Genomic DNA, 14,338 nt, shown 5'->3' on the forward strand with positions numbered 1-14,338 from the left:
AAAAAATTAGAACAAAAAACTTATTAGTACAAAAGAAGATATGGGAGGGTTTTTAAAAAAATTATATTAGTTTCAGGTGCACAACATAGTGATTTGATATTTTTATACATTATGAAATAATGACCACAATAAGACTAGTCTCCATCCGTCACCATACAAAGTTGTTATAACATTACTGACTACATTCCCCATGTGTACATTACATCCCCATGATTTATTTATTTTATAGTTGGAAGTCTGTACCTCTTAATCAGCGTCACCTAATTGTCATCATTTTATTTTGAATAAACTCAAGACTGGGGACAGCCTTTTTAAGCATAATGTAAAACCTGTCCATTTAAAAACTGATTAATCTGACAACATAAATTTTAAATTTTGGCATGAAAAAACACTATAAACAAAGCCAAACAATTAACAATAAATTGGAAAAAAGATGTGCAATGTGTATAACAAAAGGTTAATTTCCTTACCATAGAAAGGGGACCTATAAATCCGTAAGGAATTGATCAACATCCTAACAGAAAAACAGGTAAAGGATATGAACAAAGTCCACAGAAACAGAAATACCTCTTATACATAAAAAGATGCTCAATCTCATTAAGAGCAAGGAATTTAAAATAATTAATAGCAAACAATTGTAACATTTACTATGTGCTAGGTAATGTTCAAAGATCTTTACATGTATTCACTCATTTAATCCCCACAAAAACCATGAAGCAGATACTAATATCAACCTTATTTTAGAGATGAGAAAGCACGAATAGAGACGTTAAACAACATGTCCAGTATCACATAAGAAGTGGCAGAAGTGGGATTTAGAATCTAGGAAATCTACCCTCAAAGTCTGTACTAGTCTACGTCTCAAACTATAATGAAACAAACCAGTTTCTCCCATCTACTCAGCACCCTACTGGCAAGGGTTTGGGGAAACAAACATTTTATTGGTGGGAGTTTAAACCACTATCAGAGAGAGTAATTTGGCAATATATATATTTTTAAATATACACATGCTTTAAGCCAGGGATTGTGTGCATTCTAGAATAGTTGTAATGATAATGATGCAAACAATGTTAAGTCCATAAACAGTAAACTGGTAAAATAACATATGTAAAGAACAATGGAATATATGCAGCCATTTAAAAAAAAACGAAAAATAAAAGCTCATATGTACTGAACAGTAAGGTGTAGAACTCTGCATGTGTCTACTATTTTGGCTTCAAAAAGAACGTAAAAATACTATAACAATAAATGCTGGAGAGGGTGTGGAGAAGAGGGAACCCTCCTACACCACTGGTGGGAATGTAAATTGGTACAACCACTATGGAGAACAGTATGGAGGTTCCTTAAACAGAACTACCATATGATCCAGCAATCTCACTCCTGGGCATATATCTGGAGAAAACCATAACCTGGAAGGATACATGCATCCCAATGTTCACTGCAGCACTATTTATAATAGTCAAGACATGGAAGCAACCTAAATGTCCATCGACAAAGGAATGGATAAAGAAGATGCAGCACGTATGTACAATGGAATATTACTCAGCTATTAAAAAAAAGAATGAAATAATGCCATTTGAAGCAACATGGATGGACCTAGAGATTATCACACTAAGTAAGTCAGAAAAAGACAAATATATGATATCGCTCATATGTGGAATCCAATTTTTAAAAAAACCATGTAAATGAACTTATTCACAAAACAGAAACAGACTTACAGACATAGAAAACAAACTATGGTTACCAAAGGGGAAACGTGGCAGGGAGGGATAAATCAGGAGCTTGGGATGAACATACACACACACTAGTAGTATACAAGATAGACAGCCAACAAGGACCTACTGTATAGCACAGGAAACCCTAACTCAATATTCTGTGACGATCTATATGAGAAAAGAAACTAAAAAGGAATGAATATATGTATATGTATAACTGAATCACTTTGCTGTACACCTGAAACTAACACAACATTGTAAACCAACTATACTCCAATAAAACTGAAATATTTTTTAAAAAGTAGAAAATATATATATATAAATACTATAATTAAACTGCATTTTTCACTGATTATCAAGTTTTTTTAAATGAAATTTAAATTATTCAGCCATTAATAAAAGGAGGAAAAGGAAAATATGAGCAAATCATCCACTACTTCTGTACATAATGCATTCTAAAACCATGCAAAAAAAGTCAAGGACTTCAGAATAAAAACTATTATTTCAAATATATTTTAAAAGTTTCAATTACATCCCACCTTTCAGAAACACTCTTTTTTGTTTTCTGGGGTTTTTAAAAATTTTATTTATTTTTGGCTGTGTTGGGTCTTCATTGCTGTACGTGGGCTTTCTCTAGTTGCGGCGAGTGGGGCTACTCTTCGTTGCGGTGCGCAGGCTTCTCATTGCAATGGCTTCTCTTGTTGCGTAGCACAGGCTCTAGGTGCATGGGCTTCAGTAGTTGCAGCACTCAGGCTCAGCAGTTGTGGCTCATGGGCTCTAGAGCACAGGCTCAGTAGTTGTGGTGCATGGGCTTAGTTGCTCCGTGGCACATGGGACCTTCCCGGACCAAGGATCAAACCCGTGGCCCCTGCACTGGCAGGCAGATTCTTAACCACTGCACCACCAGGGAAGTCCCCAATCTTTTCTGGGTTTTTTTTCCCCAGAGATAATCTTCAACAGATAGTTCAAGCATTTTGAATGTTCCTTCCATTACAGTTGACCATAAATCTACTGTTTACCATACTGAGAGTATTCATTTGTTACTCTTGTCACAAGGGGCAAATTTCTGTCTTTGTTCTTTCTTTTTTTTTTAAATGAAGACCTTGGGGCCTTTTATCACTAGTATTACCCTCTCTTTTTTACCCCATTTTTCATTAAATTTTGTAAAATAGTAAACTTACAAGAAAAGTAGTGTTTCAGTCTTTATTTGGCAGTATGATTCTTTCTTCACATAAAATCTTTCTGGTCAATAAAATATGTAAAAACAAGCTGTTCTTTCTGAAGTGGGATTGGAGAACCCAGTAAAGTGAATGTTGAAAACGTTCAAAGTAAGGAAGGCTAAGATTGACCACACTGGCCTTAAGTCAAGCATATGCCACCGAAATATTTAAAGATAAATGTGCTTATTAAAGTTGGGCAAAAAAACTGAGAAATGATATAAAATAAGTCAATACACATTACTATAAATTACTTACCATAAGAGCCTCGGCCAGCCATTTTATGAAATTGTTGCCAAGTGAGAGGACCTTGAACCCCCCAAGGCCTTACTGTTCTTTTTTTTTGAATAGCATCCTGAAGAACTGGCTGAAGAGATAGAAGCATTCGAAGTATATCTTGTGAGCACTGCATACTCACATCTACAACCATTAAAAAAAAAAAAGAAAAAAGAATAAGAACTGCTATTGTCAACACAAAAATTTTTATGATAACAAGACATCTAGGGAAGTTTAGCTCTTCATCACCAAGATTAAGCATCTGCTTGTGTAGAGAACTATAGTAAGTTGTATCTAAAATGATCTGTAGAAATGATTTTTCTAGGTATTTAAAACCAAGAGACAATAAAAAAGTTATTGTAACTCGTCTTCATAAAAAGTCATTCATTAGCTCATTGATCAATTTATAAATTAATCAAATAAATTTCTTCCTTTTTGCATTTATTTTGGTTGTTTTATCTATTTATTTATTTAGACTGTGCAGCTCGGCACTCAGGATCTTAGTTCCCCTACCAGGCATCAAACCCGTGCCCCTTGCAGTGGAAGCGCAGAGTCTTAACCACTGGACTGCCAGGGAAGTCCCTATTTTGGTTGTTTTTGGTGCTTATAGGTATCTTACTAGAAAGAACTTTGCCTCACACAGAAATGAGTTATAAATTATGCACCTTCATTACCACCACTTTGGTAAAATGACCAGATGGACAAGACTGGTTACAATGATTAAAGCTTAACTTGTGAAAAATAGTAGACTGTATGTAACAACTCTGAAGTATACAACTTGTACAGTAACAGATAAACTTGTTCATACTGCTAAAAAGTGCTGTAATATCCGAAGATATTTTATTAACCTAGACGTAACAGATTTACAGATTATCAAATTATTATGATCTACATTTCTGACCAACTATCAGGATGGATATGGAGGGTGTCGCTCTTAAATGTCAAATGGCTTTTTAAAAAACCATGAAATATTACTGATATAAGTAATCTGTCCCTCCATTATGGTTCAGCTGTATCATTAAACCTGTTTGAGCACTCTGTTACGTTAAATCATTCAACTTTAATTCATTATTATTATTGCCTTATTTATTTCTTGTTTTAATTCCCTATATCTAAATAGTGTACAGAATCAGAAGTAATTTAATTTCAGATATACTGTTTAATAATTATTATGTTTAAATAAACTATTATATACATAATAGAATACTAGTCATTAAAAGTGGTAACAGGGCTTCCCTGGTGGAGCAGTGGTTGGGAGTCTGCCTGCCGATGCAGGGGACGTGGGTTTGTGCCCCGGTCCAGGAAGATCCCACGTGCCGCGAAGCGGCTGGGCCTGTGAGCCATGGCCGCTGGGCCCGCGCGTCCGGAGCCTGTGCTCCGCAGCGGGAGAGGCCACAGCAGTGAGAGGCCCACGTACGGCAAAAAAAAAAAAAAAAAAGTGATAACAGAGCTATTTGAAATGGACAAATGACTAATAAACTAATAAATTAAAAAACAGGTTTTAAAAGTATGGAAGATAATTTTACACAAACAGAACTATGTATTCATATGTGACTATTTACATAAAATCTAGAAAAAGTTGTCATTGGCTAAGGTTGTTTATCATAATCAAATGGGGAACTTTTAAAAAACATATACACAGAGCTTACCCTGAGAAATTCTGATCTGAGTGAAGCTCAGGAAACTACAGTTTGATTTTAATTCAGAGAGATTCCCATAGATACTCTTTCATTCTTAAAAAAATATATATTTAATGAAGACCTACTATGGGTCAGGAACTATGCTAGCTGCTGGGAATATTGTGTAAATACATTCTTATTCATGTCTTCAGGGATCTTACAATCTTGTGCAGGAGAATGCATGAAAAATAATATAATTGTATATTATGACAAGTGCCAGGTCTCTATACTGAGATCTGGTGGAAAGCAATGGTTTTTAGAATATATAATGATTTTTAAGAGTGATCATGAAGGACAGATAGATAGATCAATAGAAGTAAACATCCAGAAATAAAACTTCACATTTATTGTCAACTGATTTTTTTTTGCGGTACGCGGGCCTCTCACTGCTGTGGCCTCTCCCATTGCGGAGCACAGGCTCCAGACGCGCAGGCTCAGCGGCCATGGCTCACAGGCCCAGCTGCTCCGCGGCACGTGGGATCTTCCCTGACCGGGGCAGAAACCCGTGTCCCCTGCATCGGCAGGCGGACTCTCAACCACTGCACCACCAGGGAAGCCCTACAGTCAACTGATTTTTGACAAAGGTGCCAAGACAATTTAATGGGGAAAGATAATCTTTTCAACAAATGGTTCTAGGACAATTGGATATCCACATGCAAAGGAATGAATACGGAACCCCTTCCTTATGTTATATACAAAAGTTAATTCAGAATGGATTATAGAGCTAAATATAAGTACTAAATCTATAAAACTCTTAGAAAAAAACACAGAAGTAAATCTTCATGACTTAGGATTAGGTAAAGCCTTTTTAGATATGAAACCAAAAGTACAAACAACAAAATAGAATAATACACTGAACATCAAAATTAAAAACTTTTCTGCTTCAAATGATACCATCAAGAAAGTGAAAAGAGAACCCAGAGAACAGGAGAAAATATGTGCAAATCATAATCTGATAAGGAACTTGTATCCAGAAGATATAAAGAACACTTATAACTCAATAATGAAAAGACAAAAAACCTAATTTAAAAATGGGCAAAGTATTTGAAAAGACATTTCTCCAAAGAGGAAAGAGAAATGGGCAGTAAGCACATGAAAAGATGCTCAACTTCATTAGTTATTAGGGAAGTGCAAATCAAAACCACAATGAGATAATACTTCACAACCCAATAAGATGATTATAATAATAATAAAACACACAAGGACAAGTGTTAATTAGGATATGGAAAAAGTGGAACCCTCACACATTGCTGATGGGAATGTAAAATGGTGCACTGCTTTAGAAAATAGTCTTGCAGTTCCTCAAAACGTAAAACAGTTATCAAGTCCACCTAAGGGTAATAAAAACGTATGTTTACACAAAAACTGGTACACATATGTTCATAGTACCATTATTCATATCATCCAAAGAGTGGAAACAGTCCAAATGTCCATGAACAGACGAATGGGTAAATAAAATGTGGGATGCTCATAAATGGAATATTATTTGGCAATAAAAACAAGTGAAGTACTAACACATGCTACAACATGGATAAATCTTGAAAACATTATTCTAAGAAAAAGAAGTCAGTCACAAAAGACCATATAGGATATGATTTTATTTATATGAAATGTATAAAAGAGGCAAATCTATAGAGACAGAAAGTACACTGGTGGTTGCCTAGTGCTGGGAGGGAGTGGTTGGAGGAAAATGGGGAGTGATTGCTAATAAACATGGGATTCCTTTTGAGGATGATGAAAATGTTCTAAAATTGATTGTGGTGATGGCTACACAACTCTGTGAATACTAAAAACCATTCAATTGTACACTTTAAATGAATTGTATGGTATGTCAATAAAGTTGCTTAAAAATGAGTGATCATGGAGTGGTGTAATGATGGGGATGGGCAAAAATTGGGGGCAATTTTTACTTCTACTTTTCTGTATTGTTTAGATTCTTAACTTTCTTTTCAGCAAGTATGTGTTTTTTATAATTGGAACAAAGCTTTTTCTATCTTGAGAAAAATAAACATTACCATTAAATTATACAAACTACAGTTTGTAGACTTTTAATTCCTTCAAACAAATATTTCAACACCTTGGGCATCTATATGCCAGGCACTGTTCTAGGTACTTGGACATATCAACAAACAAACAAAATAGACAAAAAACCCTTTCTCTTAAACAGAACTTGCATAGGCTGAACTTAATGGAGAGATAATTAATAAATTATACAGTATATTAGAAGGTAATAAGCAAACACTATGGGGAAAAAAAAAAAAAGGAGCAGGATGGAGAAGATGACTTCTGACAAAATTTAAAAAGACAAGAGAGTTACCCATGTAAATACTTGGAAGAACAGTGTCCCAGGCAGAGGAAACAATCAGGGCAAAGGTCCTAATACAGGAGTTTGATACTATTTTATGAAGCTGTTATAATTGAATGAGAAAGTATTCCAATATTGCCCATTTAGGTTTTGCAGCATTATTTATTTTAATGTTGAAATTTTAAATTGAAATATAAAGATATTTCTTTTTTGTTTTGAATTATTTTCTCAATATAAATTCTTAGGATGAAATTCATCTTTATGGCGGCAGAGTAATCTGTTTACATCAATCTTTATTGTTATAGAAAAAATGCACACAAGGTTAACAACTCAATATTTTCTATTACTTGGCAAATAAGTTGGATATTTTTTTTTGAGGTATAACTGACATAACATTAGTTATGTTTCAGGCGTAAGAAGTGATGATTTGTTATCTGTATATACTGTAAAATGATCACCACAGTAAGTCCAGTTAACATCCATCATCATACACAGTTACAAAATTTTTTTTCTTGTGACAACTTTCAAGATAAGCTGGATCTTAAAAACAAATAATAATAATAAAAACAAACAGAATACCACTAATGCTACTGCTGCTGCTATTACTACTACTGTTACTACTGGTAATATTTGAGTACTTTGTGCCAGGCACTGGTCTGTTTTATATGTATTAGTTCATTCGATCCCCTAACACTGAGGTAAATACTATTATTGACACTATCTCAAGAAACTGAGACAGAGGTTAAATAACTTGCCCAAGGTCATAGTATATAGTGATGGAGCCATGTTGCAAACCCAAGTAGTCGGTTCCACAGCCTATGTTCTTAACTACTATCTATGGCTGAAAATAATCCTGCCGTTTTTTTGAAAATCTATATGACATTTATTTATACCTTTTTCTTTAAAAATTTGATCCTTGAGTATAGTGAGTTTGATGAATCATCAAACTATTATCATGAACAAAATGTAACCACTGGTCCATGCATAGCCTTATCTTATTCACAAATTTTCTTAATAATATTATGAACAACTACGATCTCACTGCCCAAGAAGTAGATTACTCAATCTTATTAAGTGCTTCTCCCAGTATCCTATCCCTCAGCTTTTAAGAATTAACCACCATTCTGAATTTTATGTGCATCTAGAAAATACATTTAGTTTTGCCTGTTTTAGAACTTTATGAAAAAATATCTCACTATATACAATCTTCTGGGACTTGTTCCCTCTCCCTCCCCTCAAAACTTTTACCAAGATTCATCTGTTACAAGAGTTTTACTCATTTTCAGAGCTTATGTAACATTCTATCTGTACTATCATATTATCCATTCTCCTGTCAATGGGCATTTAGAGTATTTTTACTTCAACCCTGTATTACAGTTTTAGTTCTCCAAGTAGTCTATAAGCAACTTAAATATAGGATATCTTCATATCTTCCAGAATACCAAGCACATTGTTTTGCACGTGTCCAAAAATGGCTGGATTAGCAAATGACGTAAGGAACCAAATAAAAGTTATTAAATGGCATGTATCACCTAAGAACAAAAATTCTTAACAAAAACCACATTCTGAAGAAGGCTAACTTTCTGCATAATTACCAAAAGTTAGGAAAAAGTTAATGAGTGGTATACTGAGACATCTTTTTAGAAATACGTTTCCCAGTGGCTATGCCTGAAAAAAAAAACCTAAATGATGACTTTAATAATGGCAGCTTATATAAATTCAGTACTTACTATGTGCCAAGGATTGTGTTAAGCAGCTCATATGTATTAACTCATTAGATCTTTATAACTACACACAAGTATTTGACATGGATGACATTTCTCTCCTTCTTCAAACATTTCCTATACTTAGCTACCAGCACAACACACTCTCTTGGTTTTCTTCCTTTGTTGCCTTTGTTGCCTATCCTGGATCCTCCTCTTCTCCCCCATCTCTAAATGTCAGTTCCATCCTTGGACTTCTCTATCTAGAGTCACTCTCTAAGTTTTTTCATCCATCTCCATAGCTTAAAATACTGATAACTCACACACAACATTTTTTAATCTCTAGCCCCAACTACTCCTCCGAATTTAAAATTCGTTTCTCCAAATAAGTACTTGACCTTCTCCCCCAGTTGTTCCCCTCCTCTATAATTAGCACCATCATTCATCCATTCGCTCAAGCTATCCTTGATGCCTCATCTTTCCTTATATCAGCAAATCCTGTAGGTTCTATTTCCCAAATATGCCTAGAACCTACTACTCACATCTCTATTGTTTCCAATCTTGTCTAAGGTACTGTCATCTTTCACCTGAACTACTGTAACCGCCTCCTAACTGATCTATCTGCTTCTACTCTCACCTTCACCACCCACAGCACAACAGCTAGAGTGATCTTTTAAAAAAATAAACAGTAAAAGGATCATGTTACTTCTCTGCTCAAAACTGTCCTACAGCTTCCCGTAACTCTTAGAATAAACTATAAAGGCCTTACTTACATGGTACATAAGACCCTACATGATTTTGGTGCTCGGCCATCTCTTAGCCTTCCAACTCCTAACAGTCTCCCCATCACTCAATTCATTCCAGCAACAGGGCCTCCTTACAGTTTCTCAAACATATTAGGCGCACTACTCCCTCACAGTCTTTGCACTACCTGAAAACACTCTTCTCTCAGCCACACAGCTCACATTCCCCCACTCTATGTAGGTCTTTGCTCAAATGCTGTCCCTCAGTAATATCTTCTCTAAACATACATCTAAAGTAGCATATTCTTGTCTTTTTCCACTCCTTTACCCTGCTTTTCCGTCAAAGCACTTGTCGCTATCTGATATCATACAATTACTTATTTTTGTTTATTTTGTTATTTTGAGAATTACAGGCTCAAAAAGGGCAGGAAATATGTTTGTTTTAATACTGTACTTTGTAAAAGAACAGTGCCTGGCACATACTAGCTGCTCAATAAATAATGAGTGATAGAATGTTGAATAAATCAGACAACTAGTAATTTTCTGCTAATTGACATGAAAGTACCTTTTATAGTCCTACTCAAGTACATAATTACAGACCTCTAATAACCATACTTCTGTTGGTGAAATTAAACTGCTAGGAAATTCTCCCTTTAAAAATATCATTTTTTTTTTTTTTTTTTTGGCGGTACGCGGGCCTCTCACTGCTGTGGCCTCTCCCGTTGCGGAACACAGGTTCCGGATGCGCAGGCTCAGAGGCCATGGCTCACAGGCCCAGCCGCTGTGCGGCGTGTGGGATCTTCCCGGACTGGGGCACGAACCCATGTCCCCTGCATCGGCAGGCGGACTCTCAACCACTGCGCCACCAGGGAAGCCCTAAAAATATCATTCTTAAAGGAGTTTTAAGTCCAAATTTAAGTGTCTCTATCAGCTACATGGGAAACTGCCTTTAATACCTTTTCCTAAGAAAGAAAAGTCATACAACTAAAGGAAAATAAAGAGAAAAATTATTCCATTAGCATACTTACCATTTCTTTTGGACCAGGGGTGTAAGCATGAACTTTTCACAAGTGCTTCATCAACTTTTCCTCCTGACATGTTATCCATGAACTGACGCCCATGTTCTAATGCAAGGTAGCAGTCATTGCAACAGTCCCGCTCTTCAACACGTACCCAGTTGTTAGTTATACCAATTTTGGGAAAAGGATCTTGGTCTGCAGCTCCAAAAGGTGAAAATAAATTAGTGCACTGATCTTGTAGCAATAATATCAACTCATCAGGCAATTTTTCAGATTCCTTTAGTCCTCCATTAACATGTTCAGCAGAAGTAGCCCTGAGAGCTTCAAAACGTTTTTCTGCTTCTTTGCCACATTCTGTGTTGCGTCCTATGATATCTAGTTCATCTTCAAGAAATAATCCTGAATTGTTTCCAAATTTTCTGTTCATGACAGCACTGAAGCCACAGGTACACCTATACTGTGCTTCCTGCGTTGGATCTGGAATGTAAACTCCAACATCGGCACCCTTGATATTCATGTTGCAGACACAGATACAGCAACTATCAAAGTTACAGTCTTTAAACAAATTCATAACTGATTCTGAAAGAATGAGGTTTACATAAAGACTGTGTGCTTCAGGGATGGAAGGAACAGTTGCAGGTTCAACAGAATTAAGGGGTCTGCACGTGGATGGGGTGGAAGCTGGTGAATATAAGTCTGAATTTTCATATTTGACTGAACCTTGAGCACTAGCTGGTCCACCAGCTCCACGAGGAGTCCTTGGAGTCCTTGGAGTCCTTGGAGTTGGAAACCTAGGGGTAGATGGAGAAGGAAGAATTCCTGCTCCACTGTTACTAGGAGGTGCACTGCTAGGAGGCATCCCAAAAGAAGCATGAGTTTGAGGTGTATAAGCAGGGCCATATTCTTGATCCATAGTACTTCCATCACTAGTGTCACCAGGGCAAAAGAGAATCAAAAACATGCATAAAGGAACATATTAGTAATGTGAAATACAACTAAAAATGTCCCAAATGTTTTTCAATAACATCAAAAATTATGAAAATACGATTAGTGCAAAAATTACAAGTACAATTAAAATGTATTTTTGGTTAGTACATCCACTCTAGGTGATTGTTGTGGGGTGAGACCCAACTAACTAGTTCCATTATAAATAAAATTTGTATACACTCTTCCACACCTAGACATCCACAATTACTATCTATATATTTCTTGTACTACAAATACCCATATTTCATTGATTCTAAGATGCCACTGTTTAAAAAAAACAAACCCAATTTTAGAGATATTTATGTGTAAAAAAAGGACAATGGCAATTCTAAGATGTTACGAATTATAAGACACCCCAATTTCAGAGATACTTAAATATAAAAAGTGTGTGAAATACGGCAAATGTACAAATGAGAGTGATTAGGATTTCAGACCAAAATAAAAGGTGCTTCCAAAGACAAAGTTTATTGGTCTTTATGTTCCAATACTTTAATAACCACACCGAACAAACACCATTATAAGCTATTAATCAGAAAATGATTTTTAGAACTTTCAAAAACCAGTATCTTTTTTCCGGGTACCAACATACTAGGTGCTTCTATGAAAAAAATTAAAGCTATATAAGCATTCATATACTATACCAATACTATACATTTAAATCATACCCCTCTTTGATGAATGGCATTGTAGGCCCTGAAGGAAGCAATTCCAATTTTCCAACAGTCCAACTCTGACGGTAAATACACTCTTCTGGCAATTTGATAGTAGGCAGACACTGGCTTGGTAGAGTTTTTAGAGGTGCAAACATGGAACATCCCACTAGAACTTGACAATTTTCAGGCTTATAGACATAAGAAAAATCCTACAATATAAAGACCATGACTTTTAGCATCTTATTTTCCAAGGGAAAAAAACCCAACAAACTGACTCTAGCCCTTTTTTCCTGTCTTTAAACAAAATAATACAATGTAAATGTAATCCTACTCTTTTCTTAAATGCATTCTTAATAGTGTCACCATAATTCAAATTTGTTAATAACAAAATTAGAATCACTAAGAAAGGATTTTTGAATCTAGCAATAAACTAATTCTATACAAAAATATAGGAAGTGAATTATTTTTCTAGAAAAATAAAATACTTACTTTAATTTCAGAAGGTTTTGGGCTACAGAATCCTTCATCAACCTCAATTTTGAACTGTGCTCCTATACTAGAACTATTTCCTTCTAGAACAGTTCCTCCAGGTGTTGTATCCATACTACCATATTCTTTATTATTCATATTCATTGGGGAAAATCCCATAATATGTTGTTCCAATGATGGTGGTGTAGGATACATTTTATGAAGATCTGCAGTGCCTATATTTAATAAAACACACATTTTAACATAAGACTAAAAAGAAGTTACTCTGTGCTTAAAACAAAGCGGTGAAGAACTTTGTTGAGATTAAGTTTGCAGATTTATCTGGAACACAGATTTGGGAAGCTTACTTATGCAAGATAATGGGTCCAGATTTCCTGTCTTTGACTCCTTGCAGCTGGATTTATCATCTGATCCATTCGCCGATTTTTTAGATCCAGGCTATTAAAAAACACACACACACACATATTGCTCTGAAATTTAAATCCAACGTGATCAAGACAATAATCATTCAGAGTAACTTGAAAGTAGAGCCCATTTGTGCTAGAGCCAAATATATACAAGATACAATTTAAAGATACAAAATAATTTAAAGACATAAAACACATTTTAGGTAATCAATAACCCAGATTAGTTTTTCTACTGATTTGATAATGCTCCAAATAACAGAGGAAAAAGTTCCTTCAAGAAAATGACCAATACTTTCAAAATACACAGAACAACCTATTACTTAAAACCTATTAAAAAAAAAAAAGTAAGAAAACCTACTATAAGGGTTTGTAATTAACATCAGAATTGCCTCTTAGTAAAAGATACTCATAAAGCATTTGTCCCTTTAAATAAAAGACATTAAAGATTCCTATATAATCAATCACCCCTCCAAATTCTTGTTTACACTTTTACCTTGTTTAATAATCTTCTTGCCCTGCAAAAACGCTACAACAGGTAAAACTAAGCAAAACTTCAGAAAGATCTCATACGACAAAGCAATAGGATCCCTAACTAAAGGTAGTTTTAATACATTGAACAAAACAAGTTTTAGAATCTCTAATCTGTCACCAGTGTTGTTAGAGCTGACAACTTGGTTCCTTGTCTCCTGTTAGCCACCTTGTCTTAGATATGTAGACTGAGCTCTGATTACAACCTTTGACCTCAGAAGAGCCACTGCTGATACGTGAATGGTAGAGAAAGTACAAAAGTATCGAAGTATTCAGGGATATATTCACCTAAAATATACTATATTACGGGATGTGGAGTAAAAGTTTATGTATAGTGATATCTGCTTTATGTCACTTAATTGAAGAGACCAAATGTACTATATAAGTTTCCAAGCTATCTTTATGCAGATGAAAAAGGAATTCCCTTTTATAATGCAGCACCCAATTCATTAATTTGCCAGAGACTTGACATTCTAGGGAATCTCATTTTAAGCTTTAATTTCTTTTATCTTCACCTTTCCCTGCAAATGGGTGTTAAAGATTAAGCATTACTTTTTCTTCCTCTTTCATTATTATAGTATGTAGGTGTCTTATAATAATGGCTGTGAAGCCAAACA

At 35.2% G+C, this 14,338-nt stretch overlaps 1 protein-coding gene across 1 annotated transcript in view; it reads right to left on the reverse strand.

Annotated features, from left to right (window-relative positions):
* Positions 1-14,338, reverse strand: part of MED13 (mediator complex subunit 13) — a 94,324-nt gene that overhangs the window by 26,640 nt on the left and 53,346 nt on the right. The window contains exons 13-17 of the mRNA XM_030881804.2: positions 13,134-13,224; positions 12,787-13,001; positions 12,310-12,506; positions 10,667-11,583; positions 3,191-3,352 (exon numbers count right to left, since the gene is read on the reverse strand). Of these exons, the coding sequence (XP_030737664.1) occupies positions 3,191-3,352; positions 10,667-11,583; positions 12,310-12,506; positions 12,787-13,001; positions 13,134-13,224 (1,582 nt within the window). The remainder of the gene's footprint in view (positions 1-3,190; positions 3,353-10,666; positions 11,584-12,309; positions 12,507-12,786; positions 13,002-13,133; positions 13,225-14,338) is intronic.

This window comes from Globicephala melas, chromosome 20 (genome assembly GCF_963455315.2).
Source record: "Globicephala melas chromosome 20, mGloMel1.2, whole genome shotgun sequence".
Taxonomy (NCBI): Eukaryota; Metazoa; Chordata; class Mammalia; order Artiodactyla; family Delphinidae; genus Globicephala; species Globicephala melas.